The following is a 25712-nucleotide window of genomic DNA, read 5'->3' as shown; positions in this document are numbered from 1 at the left end:
CATGAGCGAAACTCTGTCTCAAAAAAAAAAAAAAAAAAAAAAAGTCCTCTATTGATCAGCTAATTCTTCCTCAATGCCATGCTTCCTCCCTAGGTACCAGTAGGTGATGAGTGGTGCTAATTCAGTTTGCACGGGCACAGTAATCAGATTCATTTCAAGAACAGAATTCTGCTATCAGAGGAATAGACTATCCAGTAGTCTACTGGCATAAAAGATGGTTTATGAAGACAACAGGTACATCTGTTCACTTCTGTTTCTGCGTATAAACAGAGACAATACACGGAAGCAAAGGAACCCAATATTTCTGTACATGCGAACTACTTCCCCCCTTCCCTTGAGATTCTCAGTAGATCACAAAGGCAGTGTTTGAAAACTTAGCATTTATTTTGTCTAAACCTCTGAATTAAAGCAACCCAAGTGAAAATATTACCAAGTTGTCTCGAATTTAGCCATTGTAGGTTTTTTCAGCCCCTCGCAAGGTTGCAGAAACAGCCCCTCAGGGTCCCCTTCTAAGGGAGAAAAAAGGTCAAAAGCACTTCTTGCCCATGTTTTGTGCGGTTTGACCCTGCAACCGTGGTCACAGTAGACTTGGCCAGGGACTGGCACTTGGCACACAGGCAGACTTGCACAGCATGAGGTGGCCTGGTACAAGGATTTTGCTTATGTGGGGCATTCCTGTGTAAAAGAGGACTGGTGAAAGTATTCAGAGCCTTCTTCTGGTTGCCCAGGGAGGGGCATAGTCGGTAGCAGTGGCAGAAACCGAGAGACTTGGAGAGAGGAGTTGTTAAGCTGAAGATCTGAGGTGACGGATGCTATATGGGAAAGCAGAGAGTAGAAAGAGGAAAAAGTAGAAGCAGGGAGAGTCAGAAAGATAACTGGGACTGAGGGCGTCACTCGGCAAGGAAACAAGACAGTTTCTCCGAAATGACAGCCACCAGAGCTCCTGTAGGACACTAGAGGGTTTCTTGTTTCCTGAATGGTATAGGGGAGAAGAAACAGCTTTCCTTCTGATCTCAGGTTCATGACTGGGGTCCCTATAACAAAAGGATGAACAAGAGCACAGCATACAAATTTATTAAGTTTAATATGACACAGGAGCCATCATAAGGAAATGATGACCCAAAGGAACAAAGTAACCTTATGTGTTTGTATGCTTAGGTTTGATGAAAAATGGGCAGTTACGGAGAAGTTTGCTAGCAGGACACAAAGGTATGGCTTGTGGTAATAAACTGAGGGAAACTAAGCAAGACTTGTTTGTTCAGATTCTGCTTGGCATCTTTTAGTCTTTGGCTCTTTTCTTCCAGGTATAAGGGGGGTACCTTTCACATGGGGTACTGCTCATGTGACCTGCTACAGGGGAAGGCCAGGAAATCCTTCCCAGGGTTTTAGGACCTGCTTCAGGAGAGAAGGGGATGGGTGTCAGAGAAAACACCTGCTTCTGTGGTTTTCTTAAATTCCCAGGTATCATATTTTGGGGTAGCATGTTCTGAACCCCATCACTGCCAACAAGAGTCTTCCAGTTCCAGGAAGCCTAAGTCTCTAGGCACAGTTGGTTCTTGGATTTCCTCTCTTTGCTGAGTAGGTATTTTTAGGAAAAAAAAACAAAAAAGAGAGAACAAAGTACATCCCCTGGGGAAACCTGAGCACATCTCAGCTACTGCCTCATGTATCCAGGCCTGGTTTAGCTTTCTCCTCTGCCCCTGCCTCAAACTGTTGCCTTCAGAACCAGCAGGCAAAGTCCTGGGTGGAGGCTGCAGGAGCTTGGATACTGGGAATGAAGTGATGGGACTAGGTGCCTGTTTGAATGAGCCGGGAAAGCTGAGGACAAACTATAGCCTGGAATCCTGAAGTTCAGTGATTCTGAGGTCATCATTTGCTTTTCCCTGCAGGGCAGATTAGGTCTCTCTGCTTAGTTCAGTGGTTCCCAGTCCTGACTGCACATTAGAATCACCAGGGAAGATTTTTAACAGCATGAAGGAGGAGATGTCACCTCAGACCAGTTAAACCAGATGCTCTGGGGGGCATTGAGGCCAGGCACTGGTATTTCTAAAATGCTCCCCATGTGATTTGAAGGTGCAGCCAGGCTTGAGAACTATCACTTAACTGCAATTATAATCATCAATTATTTTAACTAATAATTATCAATTATTAGGGCTCCCCCACCAGCATGTATTGACCTGATAGCTGTAGGTAACCATTATCTCAAACTTTATTTTTTTGCCACTAATTCCTATTAAAGAGTTTCAGTTTGTTATTAAGTTTTCCACACAAATATATTTCTATGGCATAGAGATTCAGAAGATGTGATTTCTGAGATATACTCTGTCTAGGGGGAAATATCTATTTGTAAGAGGGCAGGATGTGATTTCCTTCACTCATGTAGAGTCTCTGCACTTTGATGAATGGAGTCACTTGGTGGGTTATGGATATTTTATAGACCATATAGATCCAAACACACTAACAAAAAATAAAAGTTTTCCTCCTCTAATGCATATTTACAGATCATATAGATATAAACACAGATTAACAAAAAATAAAAGGTTTCCTCCTTTAATGGAACAGTGTAGTGCCTTCTTTTTTCATCTGAGCAAAAGACAAGGTTAGGTGCCCATTCTATGATAGTAGGATACAATTTTGGAACACAAATAGATGCAGCTGAGATCCTTTTACTGTTCTTTCAGTTTAGCTCATGTAAGATACTCATTTCCAACCTTGCTGTCACTCCTGACAGTGCTTAACATCTAGATCTATTACTATAGCTTCTGTCTTCAGACCTTGATATCCTCTACCCCCTTCTTTCCTGTTCTTCAGCTGCATTCTAATCTTTGCTCTCCCGGGTTGGAATTCCCCTCCTTCACCTCCCTGATTTCTTTCTCTGCTTTTCTTTTCAAAATGCCGTGCTGATATCAACTTTCCAGCTTTATCTAGCTTACCTCATTCCTGGAAATACTCATTGCTTCATGAGAAACATTTATAGCTTTTACATGGATTCTTCTGGCAACTTTAAACTCTTAAAAATTAAAGATATCAAAAATATTTACATGTTGGCTTTAAAAAAAAAATCACAAATAGTAACAACACACTGTAAATGCCTTTACAAATCTAAGTCAGGTTCCTGTAAAGCAAATGACCATAGTGCCTTTCCAATTACTCTAAAAGACCTCTGCCAGCGAAATGGTATGAACTTTTCTGGGTTCTATAAACTCTACTTTAATAGCATCTTCCTCTTTGGTTCTAATTCCAAAAAAATTCTCATTTATCACTTTTTCTCCAATAAGAATCTGTTGTGACAGGAAACCCCCTTTCCTTGGCAGGTAGGACTTCTCAAATGTTAACATAAATAAAAATCACCTAGGGGTCTTAATAAAACTCAGATTCTGATTCAATAGGGCTGGCTGGGGCCTGCGATTCTACCTTTGCAAGAAGCTCCCAGATGATGCAGCTGCTGCTGGTCAGGGAAGCACTATCATAGGGAACTTCTTAGCAGCTGTGGGAGGACGGGGCCGAAGGATCACTTGAGGTCAGGCGTTTGAGCCCAGCCTGGCCAACATAGTGAAACCTGTTTCTACTAAAAATACAAAAATTAAGGCCGGGCGCAGTGGCTCATGCCTGTAATCCCAACACTTGGAGGTGGAGGGGGGCAGATCACAAGGTCAGGAGATCGAGACTCACCCGTCTCTGCTAAAAAAAAAATTAGCTAGGCATGGTGGCATGCACCTGTAGTCCCACCTACTCAGGAGGCTGAGGCAAGAGAATTGCTTGAACCCGAGAGGTGGAAATTGCAGTGAGCCGAGATCGCGCCACTGCACTCTAGCCTGGCGACAGAGCGAGACTCCATCCAAAAAAAAAAGGGGGTGGAGGGGAAGAGAGAGAGGAAGTATGGAGTGCTTAGCAAGAGAAGAACGTGTTTTAAGGATGGGATGATAAACTGCATTGAGATCCACTGAGAGGCAGAGAAAAAATCAGGGCAGAGAAGTAATAAAAGACACCAGAAACATGGAAGTCACTGGTGACTCGTGAAAGTCACAAAAGCCTGAGAGGGTAAAGAGAGAGGGAAAGTAAGAATGTCAAGACAGTCAACTATTATTGCCATTTTATGAATGAACAAACTGAGGCTCAATATTTGACTGTCTCATCCAAGGTGAAAGCAAGTGGGGTCAGATCCTGGACTCAGAGTCCACGCAATGATTTGTGCACATAGTCTATGCAAGAGATAGACCCAATTCTCTTCCAAACCGTAGAAGTCAACACTTCCCTCAAAGGAGGCTTCGAGTTAAACCATCCTTTCACGATGTCACTTCCATTTTAAAGCAAAAACAACAATAAAAACCGCGAGAAGGCCTGGCGCGGGATAGAAAGAAGCGGAGGAGGCACCGGCCCTCTCGGCCAGGGAAAGGCCCGCCCCTTTTCCGCAGCCCTAGCCCGGCGCCATCCACTGCGGCTGCGCGAGCCTGGCGCGCGGGGGGCGGGAACGCGGAAGGGGCCGGGGCTGCGGCGCGGAGGCGAGGACCAGGCCGGGGGCGGGGCCGGCTGTAGGAGTGCGGGGCGCGAGGTGACAGCGCGGGGCCGAAGGGGCGGCGGAGACAGCAGCGGCCAGGTCCCTGAGGAGAGCAGCGGCGGCAACAATGCTGGAGACCCTGCGAGAGCGGTTGCTGAGCGTGCAGCAGGATTTCACCTCCGGGTGGGTATACGGTGGGCGACGAAAAGAGACCCGAGGGGCCGGGCCGCCACCCGGGATTCCCCTGCCTCCCTCCCCTCCCCGCGGTCCAGGCTCCGTCCTGCCCCGCACCTCCCCATCCCGTCCCGCCGAGGAAAGTAACGAACTTCCCGGAGCGCTTGCGTCGGGCGGCGCAAAGTAACTTAGGTTCCTGCGGCCCGCCTCTGACGCGCACTCCTAGGACCTGGGGGCGCTCGGCGGCACAGCGGAGCGCCGGCTGGGGTGGGGTAGAGGGGCCTGAGACCCAGCGGTCCCCTCCCAGCAGCATCAGCCGGACCCAGGAGGGAGTCATGTGAGAAGCCAGCGCGCCTTGCCGCTTCCGTCCCCGCGGTACAGTGGCCTGCGCCCCTCGGCCCAGCCGACACCTGCCGGTGCGCACCTGGAGCTGGGCCCTGCGCCGCAGCCCGCACCCTCCGTCCAGAGCCTTCCGCGCCGCGGCTCGGCTTTCACACCCGAGTCGCCGGCCTAACCCTGGGCAAGGCTGGCCGCACCTCCCCGTTAGCTTTCTTACTCTGCCTTTGCCCTGAGCTCAGCGCCTTGGTGAAGGAACTCCAAAGCAGGAGAAGAAATGCTTTTTTTTTTTTGAGACGGAGTTTCGCTCTTGTTACCCAGGCTGGAGTGCAATGGCGCGATCTCGGCTCACCGCAACCTCCGCCTCCTGGGTTCAGGCAATTCTCCTGCCTCAGCCTCCCGAGTAGCTGGGATTACAGGCGCGCGCCACCATGCCCAGCTAATTTTTTGTATTTTTTTTTTTTTTTTTTTTTTTTTTGAGACGGAGTCTCGCTCTTGTTACCCAGGCTGGAGTGCAATGGCGCGATCTCGGCTCACCGCAACCTCCGCCTCCTGGGTTCAGGCAATTCTCCTGCCTCAGCCTCCTGAGTAGCTGGGATTACAGGCACGCGCCACCGTGCCCAGCTAATTTTTTTGTATTAATAGAGACGGGGTTTCACAATGTTGACCAGGATGGTCTCGATCTCTCGACCTCGTGATCCACCCGCCTCGGCCTCCCAAAGTGCTGGGATTACAGGCTTGAGCCACCGCGCCCGGCCAATTTTTTGTATTTTTAGTAGAGACGGGGTTTCACCATGTTGACCAGGATGGTCTTGATCTCTTGACCTCGTGATCCACCCTCCTCGGCCTCCCAAAGTGCAGAAATGCTTTTAATACCCAATGGTTCACAGCAAGACCCAGAGGTTCCCAAACTTTGCTTAGAATCACCTGGGCATCTTTCAAAGTCCTGATGCCCAGGTCTCGCCCCATACCAGTTAGTTAACCGGAGTGCCTGGAGACGGCGTTTTAAAGATCTCAGGGGATTTTAATGGGCACCAACACCTGGGAACCACAGGCCCAGACTTAGGCGCCAGATTGCCTTGGTACTCATCTTGACTCTACTAAACAGACCTGCTCAGCTGCCTTGCCTCAATGTACTGTTTCCGCAACTGTAAAATGGGGATAATGATGGTACTTAAAAGGTTATTACGAGAATGAATGAATTAACCTGTAGGCCGGGCGCGGTGGCTCGCACCTGTAGTCTCAGCACTTTGGGAGGCTGAGGCCGTGGATCATTTGAGGTCTGCAGTTCGAGACCAGCTATGGCCAACATAGTGAAACCCGTCTCTACTGAAAATACAAAAATTAGTTGGGCGTGGTGGCTCTCGCCTGTAATCCCAGCTACTCAGGAGGCTGAGGCAGGAGGATCGCTTGAACCCGGGAGGTGGAGGTTGCAGTGAGCTGAGATCATGCCACTGCACTCCAGCCTGGGTGGCAGAGTGAGACTTCATCTTTAAAAAAAAAAAAAAAGGAAAACACGAAGTAAGCACTGTGTCACTATTGTTACTTAGTGCTTAATTCGTTTTAATTTTTTCATTCCTTTAAAATGAAAAACATCTGTCTTTAAAAAGGGTCTTTCAAATTTAGTTTACAAATCCTGTTGAAGAATGCTCTGAATGTAAGAGCATTTCCACTCATACTGTTTTAATTTCTTTCCCCACCCTACCCCACCCCCTCCTTTGTTTTTGAGATGGATTCTCGCTCTTGTCGCCCAGGCTGGAGTGTAGTGGTGTGATCTCGGCTCATTGCAACCTCCGCCTCCCGGTTTCAAGCAATTCTTCTGCCTCAGCCTCCCGAGGAGCTGGGACTACAGGCACACACCACCATGCTCAGCTAATTTTTGTATTTTTTAGTAGAGACGAGGGTTCGCCACATTGGCCAGGCTGGTCTCGAACTCCTGACCTTGTCATCTCCCTGCCTCGGTCTCCCAAGGTGCTAGGATTACAGGCGTGAGCCGCCGCATCTGGCCTACTCCCACCATTGTTTTTTTAAAGTGACAAGGTCTCCCTCTGTCGCCCAGGCTGGAGCGCAGTGGCGCTATCAGCTCACCGCAGCCTCCAACTCTGGGCGAAAGCGATCCTCCCTTCTAGGCTTCCTAAAGTGGTAAAATTATAGGTATCAGGCACTGTGTCCAGCCTTGTTTTAAGTTTCCAAAGAGAAAGATGTTAACCAAAATTTTATCTTATGGGACAAAAATGTTAATACTATTTGCGTATCGAGCATTGAATAGCAACAAACTGTCGGACGCTTGAGCACTTACCGCATGTCAATCATTTTTGTTACTTTGGTGTTTAGAAAGTTAATTATGGGGCCAGCGCGGGGGCTCACACCTGTAATCACAATACTTTGGGAGATCGAGGTGGGTGGATCACGAGGTCGGGAGTTCCAGACCAGCCTGACCAACATGGTGAAACCCCGACTCTACTAAAAATACAAAAATTAGCCGGGCATGGTGGTGCACGCCTGCAATCCCAGCTTCTGAGCAGTCTGAGGCAGGAGTATCGCTTGAACCCAGGAGGCGGAGGTTGCAGTGAGCAGAGATCGTGCCACTGCACTCCAGCCTGGGCAACAGAGCAAGACTCTCTCTCTGAAAAAGAAAAAAGAAATTATGGATGCTCTAGGAGTCATTCACTGATGGGTGTGCTTGCCTGCTTGCATTTTGTTCTCCCTATTAATTTAGTAAAAGGACCTTCTTTTCAGAGTGTAAGTTACTGTATTGAAAACCTTTTGGTGTGATGCTGAAATGGCCCATTTGTAGCATGAGAGTGGCCGTTATTCTCCTACTATTACTTCATGGAATTCCTTGATGGCATAACAGCCCATCTTGTAGTTACTATAACTGTGCAGGTCACATGGTTACCTCAGCAGCATTCATGGTCCTGACCTTTGTAAGAAGGCGCATTACCTAGGAATGTGAATTCTGAACTGGGCCCGGGACGACTGTGGCACAAACCATCCTGAGCGATCAGGGTAACACCAAATGTTTAGAGTTTAGTCAGGGAGAGACATGCCAAGGGAATCTGGTTAGAACCCCTTGGAAACTGACTTGACTTCTTGAAGATGCCATAGTCTAGGGTCATTTTGGAGTTAGACATCTGAAGAGGGGTTCATTAGGTCCTTTGTTGGCTTTCTCCCATACAGGTCACTTTCAACTGACAAACCACTGGACTGTCAGTGTGTGCCATTAGCCTGTCACCTCGTGGAGAAATAACTCATCTCCAAGTGATATCAGTCTCCCAGTTAACTGGGACCTAGTGCTTGATGTTCACTTTCTTCAGGTCCTCAATTTCCTACACCTAATCTGTTTGATTAAACTTTTCTATATTCAGCTTGAGATCGACCTACTTTACAAAACTGAATATTTTTGCCTAGTGGAGAAAAGATGACACTAAACACAGCACACATGTGTTTATTATATGTTGGTAATATGGAATTCAAAGATGAAAGAGAGGTGAGCTGGCATAGTGGCGCACGCTTGTGATCCCAGCTACTTGAGAGGCCGAGGCAGGAGGATCTCTTGAGCCCAGGAGTTCAAGACCAGCCTGGGCAACATGAAATCCCATCTCTTAAAAAAAAAAAAAGATGAAAAAGACATGGCCCTGGCCACCCAGAGCTATCACATTGGACCTAGCATTCCTGTACAACACTTGGTGGCAGAGCAAGTGTGTAGAACCCACAGCAGCTGCCTTCTAAAATAATTGGAAACACCAGGTGTGCAGGTTGCCCCAAGGACTAAATGGAAGGCCTCAGGCATTTCTGGGCTCCTTAAGTGTGGTCAGTGTAGCTCCCGCTGTCACCTAGAGCAGCATCCTCTCTTCAGAGCTTCTCTGATCATTTTCACTTTCTGAAAACTCACATGAAGACCCTAACTCTAGACAAATTTACTTGTTTTTCTTTTTTAGTAAAATAGGACGATTCTTTATCAGTCTCATAAAAGAATGTCACTTTGGTAGTGAAAGCATGTCAAATGAGAATGAATTTCTACATTCCATTCAAACTTAGAAAAAGTGTAGCTTAAGATCATTATTCTTTAAGGGAAGTGAAGACATTACTGGTGGTTTGGGGGTACTCTAGGTTGTCCATGGACTTAGGCCTTTTTTGTAAATTTTTGCGCATAGTAACAATTATGTCAACATTGAGAAAAACTGGTGATTATATCACATTCTTTCTGCCTTAATTGGGTGGTGGGCCAGCCAAAGACCACAGACTGAAGAGGATTGGTTCTGAGCTCAAAGATCTTTTCCCCTCACCTAAAGTGAGTTGTAATTTGATTTAACTGAGTCAGAATTCTTAGAGCCTTTTGGAGAGTTCACATAAGATATCCATTTTTATAGAGATTGGCTTGAGCTCTGGGCGAAACTTTTGGACGTACTGAAGTACAGACCTCAAAGCCACTCTAGTCTTTGATTTTTACCTTTTGAGCTGTTATGACCAAAGGCCTCGATCAGGTATTTAGGCATGCAAACCCTTCAGGGAACTGAAAATCAGATTTACTGATGGTTTACAGCTGCCTGTCACAGGCTGGTGTTTCCTGTTTGTAAGGCACTGGCTTCCTGTGGTTAGGAATAAAAACCTGTTGCAGCTAGACAGTGGGTGTTTCCCCCTCAAAACTCTCACTGCCCCTGTCCCCCACCTACACCACTGCCCAGTGTCCTCATTTTCTTCTTCCCTCCCATAGTATCTACCAAAACCTGCACAAGGAGAGGAGTCAGTCATCTAAATCACAGTTTGGTCAAATAGTGAAGTGTTGCTTGAAATGTTGACTTTTCCATGATTAATCATCTTAATAAAGAGAAAAGAATCTCAATATTCAACTTAGTTTCATAAATGTCTAATGAGTTCCTACTAAGTGCCAGACACTAGACTAGGCACTCAAAGTGTCCTTTTTCATGGAAGCTTAAAAAAGATTTGAGAGCCTATATGCCCAGTTTTGCCTAGTCTTTACTAAGCAGTGTCTATATATTGGGCCAGATCCTGTGGGTACAAAAGTGACTAAAACAGTCTCTGCCCGCCAGATGCCCTACACTGGTGCTGATGTAAAGCAAAGCAGAATGAACAGAATGTTGAAGATACAAATAGCGTGATGTGTGAGTCTGAGGAAAGAGTCATTAGTTAGGATGCATTTATAGAAGGCTTTAAAGAGGAAGAGGTTTGTAAAACTAGGCCTTGAAAAATGAGAAATTGCGATAGATTTGGATAAGCACATTTCAGAGATGGAAGCAGTCCTGAGAGATGAACCTGGAAAGGAAGTTTAGTGCCTGATAATAGAATGTCTTCAATGCTTTACTTAATTTGTCAAATATTTATTGAGTGCTCACTATGTGGCAGGTGCTATTTTAAGTACTGGGGATATAGCAGAGAACAGACCAATAGCAAGTAAGATCCTTACTGTCATTGTAGTAGCAGGAGGCAGAATATCTAGAAGGCCATAAGTTCTGTGGCTAAAGGAGAAGATGGCCTACCTGTATTTCTGGAAAAATACTACTCTATTTCTGGAAGAATAACTTGAGAGACTGTGTGATAGGAAGATTGGGGATGGGGCACAAGGAGATTATTTAGGAGGCTGTAATGAAGGTCCAGGTGAGGGAGGCTAAGGCAGTGCTGATGGAAGTTTAAAGGAGGGAATGGATGTGATGAGCACTGGTCAGATTAGACAGCAGTGGGAGATGAAAAAGATGCAACGTTAAGAATGTTAATTTGGAGGGATCTTAGATAAATGGTGCCATATACCAACATTAAAGAATTTACAAATAGGTTTGAGAGAGAAGGAACAGTTAATGGTGAATTTGTGGTTAGCTAGCTGCTTGACAGCTGAGGAGCAATTGGGAATTTCAGTTGCACTCAGGTGAGAGGTGAGAACTTGAAGCCATATATTTGCGGCTTAAGATAAAGGCATTAGGATGAAGGTAGTCTAAATTCATCTTTCTTTCCCGAGTCAGTGCAGCTTTTGTGTGAATTTCTTAGGCTTTGGTCCTTAGGTCATTTGCACTTTTAAGTGTGATTGAGGCTTTTGCTTTTCCCTGATCTCGTTTGAGAGAGAAAATAAACACTGATGTGAAAATGTAATAGATTGGTTGTGCCTCATGACAAAATATGCAAATTCATGTATTTCTGTGGTGCTTTAAAGCAATCATCGTCACCTTTTCTAATAGCTAACACTGTAGACAGTTGGAAATTGAGGTACAAATAAATGAAATGTCATGCAGGTGCCCCACGCTGTTGAGTCACCAGCAGATCTCATCAGTCATTGTAGTACTCAATGCATCATTCTGTTTATCTACTTCTTTTTCTTTTCTTTCTTTTCTTTTCTTTTTCTTTTCTCCGAGACAGGGTCTCACTCTGTCACCCAGGCTGGAGTGGTGTGGTATGCTCATGTCTCACTGCAGCCTCAACCTCCTGGGTTCAAGCAGTCCTCCCACCTCAGCCTTCCAAGTAGCTGGGACTACAGGCATGCACCCCCATGCCTAGCTAATTTGCATATGTTTGGTAGAGACAGGGTTTTGCCATGTTGCCCAGGCTTATCTACGTTTTTTGTCTAAGCAGTTTTGCGAATCACCCCCCTTTTTTAGTAAGATGCCTCCATTTTAGTATTTTCTATAAAGTTCAAAGACATAAATATGCTGGTGTCAAATTAAGGTAAAGTCATTGGAGCTATCTAAAAATAAAATTATTGAACTTTATGTCGAATTTGAGGTTTAGTGCTTTGAACTTGAAAGTTGTCAGTAGTAGAAAATAATTGTGAGATGGCTCACTTAGTCTATATATTCATATGCTCCCGCAGCACTTATGTGTTCATGGGGTGTATGGTACTTGGGAGAAGACCAAGAATAGGGCTGGGTAAGCCTTTTGTAAGCACATTGGGAACCTCTACTTTATTTCACCTTAGCCCAGTAATGTAGTACATGGTTTCTTAACTTTCTTGATCACCTTTATTATAACTTTCATTTGAAATTAGCTCTATGTTTCCAGAATGCCACCAAGGTCATATCTGGAATTTTATTGAGTTCTTGTGGCACATCTTTATGGTTGAGTATAATGCCACCGTTTTCTATTTGAGGAAACTGGAATATTCTCTCCTAGGTCAGTATTTCCTTCACAGCCTGTCATGATATTGTAGGATATTAAACAGACTTTATGACTGAGTTGTTTTCAGCACAGGAACAGTGTGAGAAACTGGAGTTATCCCAAAATTAAAATAGCGGCTAATTTCAGGTGAATTTTGGGTTTTGAAGGTGTTATTTTAGAAAGGACCTTTTTGATTTTTTAATAGTTGGGAACAGTCAAGAAAGTTTCGCAGGGAAAAAGATGACTATCCAACTTTCCTATGGCTGCTTTGTTTTCTCTAACAGTTTCTTTTCTGCATTTTGGCACATTGGCAATTTATTTGGAAAAGGTGTGGTGAGAAAAGATGAATACCTAAAAGATCGTTTTTGTTATTAAAAATGTTTTTTGACTGCATATGGTGGTTCTTGCTTCTAATCCCAGCACTTGGGGAGGCGGAGGTGGGAGGATAGCTTGAGCCCAAGAGTTCAAGACCGGCTTGGGCAACATAGGGAGACCCCTGTCTCTACAGAGGCCTTTTAAAAAATGGCTGGGTGGCCGGGCGCGGTGGCTCACGCCTGTAATCCCAGCACTTTGGGAGGCTGAGGCGGGTGGATCACGAGGTCAGGAGATCGAGACTATCCTGGTCAACATGGTGAAACCCCGTCTCTACTAAAAATACAGAAAAATTAGCTGGGCACGGTGGCACGTGCCTGTAATCCCAGCTGGCAGAAGAATTGCCTGAACTCAGGAGGCGGAGGTTGCGGTGAGCCGAGATTGTGCCATTGCACTCCAGCCTGGGTAACAAGAGTGAAACTCCGTCTCAACAACAACAAAAAAAACTGGTTGGGTATGGTGATATGAGCCTGTAGTCCCAACTATTCGAGAGGCTAAGGTAGGAGGATTGCTTGAGGCCAGGAGCTTGAGGCTGCAGTAAGCTATGATTGTTCTGCTGTACTCCGGTCTGGGTGACACAGCAATCCTGTCTCAAAAAGAAATTATTTTTTTTACAAAGTTCCAAACACATACAAAAATAGAGTAACACGTTGAACCACATATATATATTCATTACTCAGAGTCAACAATTTTCAGATATTGCCACATTTGCCTTGTCTCTCCCTTTATTTATAAATTTCATACTTGCCTGTAATATGTCAACTTGCATCACTAAAAAAGAAACACATTATATAAATGCAACGCTTATATCATAGCTAATAAAATTAACACTAATTCTTTGATATTATCAATTATGCAGTCCATAATCACATTTCTTTTGTTCTTAGAGATGACTTTTTATGGTTGGTTTGTTCAAATCCTGATCAGATAAGTTTCACACATGAAATTTGGTTAAAGACCAGTTTTTAAAACAGGTGATTGTTAAAGAGCCACATGGGAAAGCTTTTATTGGGGGAAGCTTTTATTGAATCTTCCAACAATTTTACTTTCTGTTCCCTGTAACACTCCTTCTTTCATTTCAAACTAATTTTTCTTTTTGTGGGAGTGGGGGTGGGGAATGGGGGAAGAAGAGAATCCCAAACTTGGTATATTACAATTAAGAAATTAAAAGTTTATTTTAGAAATAAATAGTTGAAATGCCAACTTAGAGATTTGCTAGATTATGTAATCAGTGGTCCAAAGAGGATCTTAGGAATTCCCTTTCATACTCAACTGTATAGAATTGTCCTGAATCACTAAAAATAATGCTAGAATCATTTTGAGTATGATGCACTGCTGTATATAACTATCAAGGATAATTTTGCCTGCGATGTTCCAACTAAGTATTTTGATCAAATTTAATAGTGGAAATGGTAGAGAATGGCCATAAAAATGATTTTCCCTAGCTTTTGCTTAATCTTGGTTTAAACCAGGTTTACTAGTTTCCAAGATAAACTTAGAAATTTACATTAGACTTTTAGACTTTGACACAATTTCCTAGACTTATCTAGAGAGATATACAAATTAGTTTTGTATTAAAGAGATTGCTGAATCTTCTGAATATTGCAGAAGAATTCATCTTGTCAATATTTTATTTTTTGAAAAAGATCATAGAGTAATATGAAAGTTTGTATGACATTGGCATTCTAATTTGGTTTTTAAAAAAATGCAGTTTATCAGAACTCCCCATATGATGCTTAATCAGACATTATAGACGGAAAAGATGGACTCCTGTTTCAGAACCAGCATGCATAGTTGTGCGGCTTGTACACTGTACAATGCATAGTGGAGGCATTCATGCAAGGGTCAACTTGTGTATTAGGACAGTTTCTGGCTGATGGCAGTATAGTGTCTAGAGGAAGGAATACCTGTTTCTGTTTTTATAAAGACTTTGTAGGGGCTAGCAATAGTACTGTTTTCAGTTTCTATTTACAAATGAGTATTTGTTGAAGTGATTGAGAAGAAGTCTGTACGTGATATCTCATTTTATATGAGATTCTCTCATACTGTAGCACTCACTTATTGGCAACCTCAGTTATCTGTAATAGAGGCCACAGCTAAAATAAAGTGAAACTGGGCCAGTGAAGTGAAAATAAATCATATAGTTTATGAACATCATATTTTACATTTAAAAGAGCCTATTAATTTTATATATGCAGCTCTAGTCCATTTATCTGTTTTCCAGTGCAGTAATTTAAAAGCAAGTAGAGGGGAGGAGGCTGCTAAAATAGCTAGCAGAAGTGATAAGTGAGAACTGATAGCAGGTGACCAATAGTTGAGAAAGAAGATTTAGGAAAAGTAGATATAAGAGCCCAAACAAACACAGAACTACCATAGATTGGTTTTTGGTTAATAGATGGAGATGTATTTCTAGCTCAGAAGTATCAGAGAGAGTACTGTTTTGCTGCAAAATGTAGTCAGTGATGTTCTTAATACTGATCCTGAGTTACCACAAAATGTTAAATGAGATATAACAAATCCTCTGTAATGAAAGGAGTTTGTAATATATTTTAAAAAGCTTTTTCTCATCTAAAATTTCAAATACTGTGGGTGCTTAAAGAGATGTGAATGCCTGGGTAGCATCTACTTAATGAAGTGTGCGCTTAGATTTCCTTGTTACCTATCAATTTCTCCTATGTGGACCATTACTTTTTCTAAAGGTGCCAGATAAATTGTTTCTGTGGTCTGATCACATTTAGGAATCTTTGTTTCTAAGAAAGGGATTTGGGGTAAGTAAGAATATGAAAATAAGTCCTGGCATGGTAGTGCACACCTATAATCCCAGCTCTTTGGGGAGGCTCAGATAGGATGATCACTTGAGGCCAGGAGTTAGAGACCAGACTGGTCAACATAGTGAGACCAAAATAAAAATGAAACAAACAGCTGGGCATGGTGGCACATACCTGTAGTCCTTGTTAACTGAGGAGGCTGAGGTGGAAGGATTGCTTGAGCCCAGGAGTTTAAGGTTACAGTAGGCTATGATTGCACCCTTGTACTCCAGCCTGGGTGACAGAGCGAGACCATCTCTTAAAAAAAAAGAGAGAAAATATTTGCTACAGATTTTCCATTTGTGGTATCTAACATATAGTAAACACTCAAATATTTGTTGTCTTTTGAGTTTCTTAATTCTTGCTTTAAAAAAAAAGTAGCTTATCTGACCTAAAATTTTAATGTGTGAAAATTTGTGGTTGAAAAATCTCTGGGCTGGGTGTGGTGGCTTATGCCTGTAATCCCAGCATTTTAGGAGGCTGAGGCAGGAGGATGATTTGAGGCATGGGGTTTGAGATCAGCTTGGGCAACATAGCAAGACTCTGTCTCTACTAAATAGCAAAAGAAATTACCCAGGCATGGTGTTGGGTGACTATAGTCCCAGCTACTCAGGAGACTGAGACGGGGGGGAATCACTTGGGCCCAGGAGCTTGAGGCTACAGTGAGTCATGTACATGTCAGTGTACTCCAGCCTGTGCAACAGAGAGAGACCCTGTCTCAAAAAAAAAAAATCTCTTGATTTGTAAAAATATTCTATTTTATACTTGTTGAATTATAGGCTGAAGACTTTAAGTGACAAGTCAAGAGAAGCAAAAGTGAAAAGCAAACCCAGGTAAGCTTGTGCTAAGATTTTAACTTACTCTGACTGAAATTTCATACAACTTTTGGTTGTGTTCATAATTGTATAATTACATTAACGAACCTTAGATTTGTTGAATGCATCTGACTACAAAATAATTAATTGATTCTTTCTAAATTGTGTAACAGGAAAATTTTCTAATAAAATTGTGAAATTGTATTAAATGTTGACGTATAATTGTTTTACTCTGACAATCAGTGACTATTATTTGATCACAGTTAGTCATTTTCAATTTGCATAAGAGCAAAAGTAAAAGTCCTGAATTATTGAAAAGCAAATGAATAATGAAATAGTACTTGGCAAATTAGCCTCTTTAGCCATGTTACCTGTTTTTATGAAAACACCAGGATTGTGTTGTTTGTCCTTTTTTAAATAAATTAAAGCATGTGACCAAATTTCATTTTCAACCTAGAGATGAACTTTGATCTTTCATATTTATTCTCATCCAACATTATATTAAATCATTTATCATATTATGTGAAAGACAATCTCTGGGGCAAAATGATGATTGGTAGTGTGTTACAGTACATTAACTCTGAAATAAAACACATTTCTCTAAAAGTTTAAATTGTCATTAGTGATTTTAAAATATCTCATATTACAGTTGACAGTGTCAAAATTCTTGTATGTACCTTTTTTTAAAGTTAGCTAAATCAAGAACACTTTTAATATGTATTTCTTTTGGGCAGGACTGTTCCATATTTGCCAAAGTACTCCGCTGGGTTAGAATTACTTAACAGGTAAGTGTTTTCATTTGTAGAGGAAGGTTATACTGCTGTTTTACTGACTAAAAATATCTTTTAATTTTATAGGTAAAAGCCTTAAAATAGCTAAATTTTACCTTAATGTAGTGATTGGAAATTATTTATGTATTATTTTCCATAAGGGCTTTCACTTTTCACTCATTAGTACAAAAGCCATTCAGACTTTGACCAGATAGATCACTATTGCATTTACTAATCAATATTTTATTATGTTTACTGATAATATGTATAACTTCTTTGTTATAAGAGAATTGATTCAGGATATGAGTCCCCAATAATTTTGTTTTTTTTTACTTTAATTCTTATTTCTTTTCCAATCCATTCTTTATTGACATGGAGGTTAAAATTAAAATATATGGTCTTTTTAGATATAACATCAAAAGCACAAGCAACAAGATAAAAATTAGATACAGTGACTGGTTCAAAATTAAATACTTTTGTGTGTCAAAGAGCGCCATCAAGATAGTGGAGTGACAACACATAGGTTGTGAGAAAATATTTGCAGGTCATATATATGAGGAATGATATAAAGAACTTTTATAACTTAATAAAAAGACAGACTCTGAAGAAATAGCCAAAAGATTTGAATAGACATTTCTCAAAAGAAGATATACAAATGACCAACAAGCATATGAAAAGGCACTCAACATTGTTAGTCTTCAAGGAAGTGCAAATCAAAACTACAGTGAGGCCGGGTGCAGTGACTCATGCCTGTAATCCCAGCACTTTAGGAGGCTGAGGGGGGTGGATAACTTGAGGTCAGTAGTTTGAGACCAGCCTGGCCAACATGGTGAAACCCTGTCTCTACTAAAAATACAAAAATTAGCTGGGTGTGGTGGGGGGTGCCTGTAATCCCAGCTACTCAGGAGGCTGAGGTGGGAGAAGCACTTGAACCCAGTAGGTGGAGGTTGCTGTGAGCAGAGAACAGGCCACTGCACTCCAGCCTGGGTGACAGAGCGAGACTCCAATTCAAAAAAACAGACAAAAAACAAAACCACAATGACATATCACTTTATACTCACTAGCATGGCTATAATGAAAACACAGATGATAACGAGTGCTGGTGAAGATGAGAAATTATAACCCTTATTCATGGCTTATAGTTATGTAAAATGGTATACCCACTTTGGAAAACAGTTTGGTAACCAGGTTCTCAAAAAGTTAAACATAGAATTACAGGTTGAGTATCTCTATAAAAATTCAAAATCCGAAGTGCTTGAAATTCAAAACTTTTTGAGTGCCCACATGTTCAAAAGAAATGCTCATTTCAGATTTTGGATTTTTGGATTAGTGATGTTCAACTAGTATAATGCAAATTCCAAAATTGGAAAAAATCCAAAATTTGAAATATTTTGGATTAGTGACATTCCCAGGCATTTTGGATAAGTGACACTCAACCTATACCACATGACCCAGCAACTTTACCCTAAGAAGGTTAAAAACCTATGTCTCATAAAAACTTGTGCATGAATGTGCATCGCAGTATTCATAATAGCCAAAAAAATAGGAACAGCACAATTGTCTATTAGCTGATGAATGGATAAACGAAATGTGGCATATACATATAATGAACTATTATTCACCCTCAAAAAGAATGAAATACTGATACATGCTACAGTGTGGATGAAACTTAAAAATATTATGCAAAGTGAAAGGAGGCAGCACAAAAGACCACAGTATTATATCATTCCATTTATAAGAAATGACCAGAGTAGGCAAATCCATAGAGACAGAAAGTAGATTAGTGGTTGCCAGTGTTTGCACGGGAGAGGGGAATTGGTAGTAACTGCTACTGGGTGTAGGGTTTCTTTTTCAGGTGATGAAAATGTTTTGTAATTAAATAGTGATAATAGCTGTGCAACTTTGTAAATGCAGTGTACTAAAAACTACTGAAGTATGCCCTTTAAAAGGATGAATTTTATGGTATGAAAGTTATATGTCAATAAAATGATTATACAAATAAGTACAGTATATGATTTAAGTATGTTATTGTGCATAGTTCTCTGCTAATGTGCCATTTGACAGATGTGTGGTAAAGACGTATGTGGGAGAGGCTATGTTGCTTTTCTTTATCTGTATTCGTTATGACACAGTCACTGATACCTATGTTTTCCTTACTACTTTTAAACTCTTCATTGGGTTTCTTTTTATGGAAGCTAGATCTAGAGATTTTTCTCCTCTGAAGTGTAAAGTACTTAATTTGATATTTTCTTCCTTGGTTTTGTTGCATGTAGAACAGAAATGAACATGAAAGGAGGTGTAGTACAAATTAAGCAGTAGTGTATTGTTTACTATTTACATTTTACCTTTATTTTTTTTCTCTAGAAACTTAGTTGAAATAACTTCTTTTTACTGAAAAATTTATGTTAGAGCTATCAAATTTTTTGTATGGTAGCTTTTTTTGGGATAGAGGTGCATTTTGGGAGTTAATGTAGAAAAGTTACTTCCATAAGAGGATGTCAATAATGTGTCCATTCATTGCACTGAAACAGTCTTTTCTCATTGGAACTAAAATTGAATGTGAGAAAGACCATTTTAAATAGCAAATATTTAAATCACATTTTTAATTTTTAAAATGTAGTATACATAACATAAAATTTATCTTAGCTATTCTTAAGTTTAGTAGTGCCGAGTGCATTCATATAGTTGTGCATCTAATCCTGAAAACTCTTTTCATCTTGCAGAATGGAAATTCTGTACCTATTAACAACTCTCATTTCTAACCCCTCATCTCCATCCGAGGCAACCATCATTCTATTTTCATTCTCTGTGAATTTGATTGTTCTAGGAATATCATATAAGTGAAATTATAAAGTATTTTTGCATATGAGTGGCTTATTTAGCATAATTTTTTCAAGGTTTATGTTGTAGTATGTGTCAGAATTTTCTTTCTTTGAGAAGCTGAATATTCTCTTGTAAGTATATACACTTTGTTTATTCATCTGTTAATGGACACTTGAGTTGCTTCCACTTTTTGGCTGTTTTGAATAATGCCGCTAGGAGCATGAGTGGACAAGTATCTTTTTGACACCTTGCTTTCAGTTCCTTTGGATGTATACCCAGCAATAGAATTACTGGATCATATGGTAATTCTATGTTTCATTCTTTCTGGAAACACCATACTGTTTTCCATAGTAACTGTATCATTTTACTTTCCCATCAGTATTGTACAAGGGTTCTAATTTCTTCCTATCCTCGCCAACACTTGCTATTTTCTTGTATTTTGTTATAGCCATTCTCATGAGTGTGAGGATTTTCCCCTGTGTTTTCTTCTAAGAGTTTTTCTTTTCAAGATTGTTTTGGCTTTTCAAGGTCATTTGAGATTTTATATGAATTTTAAGATGTATTTCCTATTTTTTGCAAAGAATGTGTCTTTGGGATTTTGATTGGGATTAGATTGAATTTGTGGTTGTTTTGCTCATTACAGATAATGGTAAGTTTTCCAATCCATTAACGTGGTGCCTTTTCTATTTATTTATGTCTTAATTTCTTTCACTATTGTTTTGTAGTTTTCATTGTATGAGTCTTTCATCATCTTTGTTACTTTCTAAGTGTTTTTTTAATGCTATTGTAAATGGAATTGTTTTCTTAATTTCTTTTTTGAATTATTTATTGGTAGTATATAAAACCACTGACTTGTGTGTTGATTTTGTATGGTATTTTGCTGAGTTCCTTTATTCTGATAGTTTTTTTTGTAGAGCTTTTAGGGTTTTCTGCATATAAGAGCATATCATTTATGAATAGAAATCATTTTACTTCATTCATTCCAATTTGAATGCCTTTTATTTCTTTTTCTTGCCTAATTGCTTTGGCTAGACCATCCAATACTCTGTTGAATCGAAGTGGAAAAAGCAGGCATCCTTGTCCTGTTCCTGATCTTAGAGGAAAAGCTTTCAGTCTTTTAACATTGAGTATAATGTCAACTATGAATTTTTATTATGTTGAGATTGTTCCCCTCTACTTCTAATTTTGGTGTTTTTATCATGAAAGGATGTTGAATTTTGTCAGATAATTATTCTGTATGAATTAGGATGATCATGTGTTTTTTTCCTTTCATTCTACCAATCTACTATATTATTACATTGACAGATTTTCATATGTTGAACCATTCTTGCATTCCAGGAATAAATCCCACTTGGAAATTGTGTATAATCCTTTTAACATCATGCAGAATTTAGTTTGCCAGTATTTTGTTGAGGATTTTTGCATTAGCATTCATAAGGGGTATTGGTCTGTAGTTTTATTTTCTTGTATGCCTTTGGTTTTGGTATCAGGGTAATGCTGGCTTATAGAATGAGTTAGGATTTATCCCTTCCTCTTCATTTTCTTTTTAAAAAGAGTTTGAGAGTGGTCAATGTTGGTTGACCAAAATTCTACCAAATTGAATTTGATAGAATTCACCAGTGAAGTAATCAAGTCCAAGGTTTTTCATCTTGAGGTTTTTTATTACTGATTCAATTTCCCATTTCTTCAGGATTCAGTCTTGGTAGGTTTTGTATTTGTGGAAATTTGTCCATTTCAGTGAGGATATCTAATCTGTTAGCATACATTGTTTATAGCACTCTCTTATAATCCTTTCTATTTCTATAAGATTCATGGTAATAATCCCATTTATTATGGTTTTAATAACTTGAGTCTTTTTTTCTTAGTCAATCTAGATAAACATTTGTTAATTTTAATCATTTAAATTGGTTTATCTTCAATCATGTTGATGCTTTCTTCTGCTCAAATATGCTTTTGAACTCCTCTAGTGAATTATTCATTTCAGTTATTATACTTTTAATTTCCAGAGTTTCTTATTGGTTCCTTTCTGTTTTATATTGACTACTGGTAGATATAAACAGTAATGGTATTGATGTTACCATTTTGTTCATGTATCATTTTTCACGTCTGACTGGCATGAGATTGTATGTATCTCGTTGTGGTTTTAATTTGCATTTCTCTGATGATTAGTGATGTTGAGTATTTTTTCATCTTTGTTGGCTTCTTGTATGTCTTCATTTGAGAAGTGTCTGTTCATATCCTTTGCTCACTTTTTAATGGAGTTTTTTTTTCTTGTTCATTTGTTTAAGTTCCTTATAGATTCTGGATATTAGTCTTTTGTTGGATGCATAGTTTGCAAATACTTTCTCTTATTCTGTAGGTTGTTTGTTTATTGTGTTGTTAATTTTGCTGTGCAGAAGCTCCTTAGTTTAAGTCACATTTGTCAATTTTTGTTGGTCACAATTGCTTTTGAGGTCTTAGTCATAAATTCTTTGCTTAGGCCAATGCACAGAAGGGTTTTTCCAAAGTTTTCTTCTAGGGTTTTTATAGTTTGAGGTCTTACATGTAAGTCTTTAATCTTCAGCTATTTTGTGTGTATGATAAGAGGTAGGGGCCCAGTTTCATTCATCCGTAAGTGGCTAGCCAGTTTTCCTTGCACCATTTATTGAGTAGGGTGTCCTTTCCCCATTGTTTATTTTTGTTGATGTTGTTGAAGATCAGTTAGTTGTAGGTGTGTGACTTTATTTCTGGGTTCTCTATCCTGTTCCATTGATCTGTATGTCTATTTTTGTACCAGTGCTATGATGTTTTGGTTACTCTAGCCTTGTTGTATGGTTTGAAGTCAGGTAATGTGATGCTTCCAGCTTTGTTCTTTTTGCTTTGGATTGCTTTGGCTATTCAGGCTTTTTTTTTGGTGGGGGCGGGGAGCTCCATATGAATTTTGGAATTTTTTTTTCTGATTGTGTGGAAAATGGCATTGGTAATTTGATGGAAATTGAATTTAATCTGTAAATTGCTTTTGGCAATGTGATCATTTTAATGATACTGATTCTTCTATGAGCATGGAATGTTTTTCCATTTATTTATGTCATCTATGATTTCTTTCATCAGTATTTTATAGTTCTTGCTGTAGAGATCTTTCATTTCCTTGGCTATATATACTAGGTAGTGTGTGTGTGTGTCTATTGTAAATAAGATTGAGTTCTTGATTTGGTTCTCAGATTGAATGTTGTTGGTGTATAAAAATGCTGTGGGTTTTATTTTTTTATTTTTTGGTTTCTTTCTCAAATAAGTTGATGCTCTGGATTTTTGTATGTTGCTTTTGTATGCTGAAAAGTTACTGAAGTTGTTTATCAGGTCTTTGAGTCTTTTGGAATATTCTTTAGGGTTTTCTAGGTATAGGACCATATCAGCAAACAGAGATCATTTGTCTTCATCTTTTCCTATTTGGATACCTTATGTTTCTTATTTCTTTCTCATGCTTGATTGCTCCAGCTAGGACTTTCAGTACTATGTTGAATAGGAGTGGTAAGAGTGGACAACCTTGTCTCGTTCCAGTTTTTAGGGGGAATGATTTCAACTTTCAGTATTATGTTGGCCGTGGGTTTGTCATATATAGCTCTTATTATTTTCAGGTATGTTCCTTTGATGCCTTGTTTGTTGAGGGTTTCATTATGAAGGGATATTGAATTTTATCAAATGCCTTTTCTGTGTCTATTGAGAAGTTCATGTTATTTTTGCTTTTAACTCTGTTTATATGGTAAATCACATTTATTGATTTGTGTTTGTTGAATCATCCTTGCACTCCAGGGATAAAACCCACTTGATCATGGTGAACTGTCTTTTTGATGTGCTGTTGGATTTGGTTTGCTAGCATTTTGTTGAGGATTTTTGTGTCTGTGTTTATCAGGGATGTGAACCTGTAGTTTTCTTTTTTTGTTATGGCATTGCTAGGTTTTGGAATCAGGATACTAGTTGCATAGAATGAGGTGAAGGAGAAATCCCCTCTCTTTAATTTTTTGGAGTAGTTTCAGTAAGATTTGTACCAGTTCTTTGTACATCTGGTGAAATTTAGCTGTAAATCCATCTGGTCTAGGGCTTTTTTTGGTTGGTAGATTTTTTAATTATTATTATTATTACTGATTGAATTTTGTAACTTGTTCTTGATCTGTTCAGAATTTCAGTTTCCATCTGGTTCAATTTGGAAGGTGATGTATTTCTAGGAATTAATCCATTTCCTCTAGGTCTTCTAATTTGTGCACATAGAGATGTTCTTAGTAGTCTCTGATGATCTTTTGTCTTTCTGCGGTATCGGTTATGATGTCACTTTTGTCATTTCTGATTGTGCTTATTTGAATCTCTTTTCTTTTTTTCTTGGTTGATCTAGCCAGCAGTCTGTCAGTCTTGTTTATCTTTTCTAATAACCAACTTTTTGTGTTATTGATACTTTATGTGGCTTTTGGTCTCAATTTCATTTAGCTCTGCTCTGATCATAATTATTTCTTCTGCTAGCTTTGGGTTTAGTTTGTTCTTGTCTTTCTAGTTCTTTAAAGTCTTGTGTTAGGTTGTTAATTTAAGATCTTTGTGTGTTTTGATGTAGGCATTGAACATTGTAAACTTTCCTCTTAATACTGCTTTTGCTGTATTTCAGAGGTTTTGGTATGTTATGTTTATTTTCAATTGATTCAATTAATTTTTTTGATCTTTGCCTTAATTTCATTGTTTACCCAAAAGTCATTCAGGAGCAGTTTGTTTAGTTTCCATGTACTTGCATGGTTCTTAGGGTTCCTCTTGGTGTTTGTTTTGATTTTATTCCACTGTGGTCTGAGAAGATGCTTTATATGATTTTGATTGTTTTGAATTTATTGAGACCTGCTTTATGATTGATCATGTGGTCAATTTTAGAGAATATTCCATGCACATATGAGAAGGATCTATATTCTGTGGTAGTTGGGGGGAGCAGAGTATTCTGAATATATCCACTAGGTACATTAGGTTGAGAGTCTAATATATGTCCAAATCTTTGTTAGTTTTGTGCCTTGATCTGTCTAGTGCTGCTGGTAGGGTGTTGAAGTCTCCCACTGTTATTGTATGGCCATCTCTGTTTTTTAGGTTCTGGTAGTATTTTATAAATCTGGGTGCTGTGATGTTGGATACATATATATTCAGTATCTTCTTATTGAGTCGAGCTCTTTATCATTATGTTGTACCCGTCTTTGTTTTTTTTTTTTACTGTTCTAAAGTTTGTTTTATCTGATACAAGAGTAGCAATCTCTGCTCTTTTTTTTTTTTTCCACTTGCATGAAAGATCTTTCTCCATCCCTTTATTTTGAGCCTACGAGTGTCATTACATGTAAGATAGATCTCTTGAAGGTAGCAGAGTTTGGATCTTGTTTTTTTAATCCAACTTGCCACTGTATGTCTTTTAAGTGGACCATTTAGCTGTTTATGTTCAAGGTTAATATCGATAGGTAAAATTTTATTCTTTTAATACTGTTGTTAGCTAGTTGCTTTGTAGTCTTGATCGTGCAATTGCTTTATAGGGTCTGAGCTTTGTACTTATGTGTGCTTTTATGGTAGTAAGTATCATTCTTTCATTTCCATGTTGAGCATTCCTTTGAGCGTTTCCTGTAGGTCCAGTGTGATGGTGATAAATTCCCTTTGTGTTTGCTTGTCTGGGAAAGACTTTATTTCTTCTTTGTTTATGAAGCTTACATGAACAGGATATAAAATTCTTGGCTGACAATTTTTTTTTAAGAAGGCTAAAACTAGGCCTCAGTCTCTTCTGACTAGTAAAGCTTTGGCTGAGAAGTCCACTGTTAGCCTGATGGGTTTTCCTCTATAGGTAATTTGACCCTTTTCTCTAGCTGCCTTTATGATTTCTTTCATGTTGACCTTAGATAGTCTGATGACTATAGGTCTTGGGGATATCATCTTAATATGGTATCTCACAGGAGTCTCTGAATTTCTTGATTCTAGATTTCAACTTCTCTAGCAAGATTGGGGAAATTTTCCTGGATTATTCCTTCAAATA

General features: G+C 39.7%; 1 protein-coding gene across 2 annotated transcripts in view; it reads left to right on the top strand.

Annotated features, from left to right (window-relative positions):
- The first annotated feature begins 4485 nt into the window (after positions 1-4485).
- Positions 4486-25712, top strand: part of DTNBP1 (dystrobrevin binding protein 1) — a 143309-nt gene continuing 122082 nt past the window's right edge. Inside the window, exons 1-3 of one of the 2 annotated variants that reach the window (XM_021665335.2) lie at positions 4486-4681; positions 16071-16124; positions 16841-16891. In XM_021665335.2, the coding sequence (XP_021521010.1) occupies positions 4626-4681; positions 16071-16124; positions 16841-16891 (161 nt within the window). In that variant the 5' untranslated portion in view covers positions 4486-4625. The remainder of the gene's footprint in view (positions 4682-16070; positions 16125-16840; positions 16892-25712) is intronic. The other variant, XM_064363000.1, reaches the window with a different exon arrangement.

This window comes from Aotus nancymaae, unplaced genomic scaffold (assembly GCF_030222135.1).
Source record: "Aotus nancymaae isolate 86718 unplaced genomic scaffold, 86718_ANA_hifiasm-v0.15.2.pri h1tg000051l, whole genome shotgun sequence".
In the NCBI taxonomy this organism is placed as follows: Eukaryota; Metazoa; Chordata; class Mammalia; order Primates; family Aotidae; genus Aotus; species Aotus nancymaae.
The sequence above is the reverse complement of the archived record's forward strand: the minus strand, read 5'-3'. Positions and strand labels throughout refer to the sequence as shown.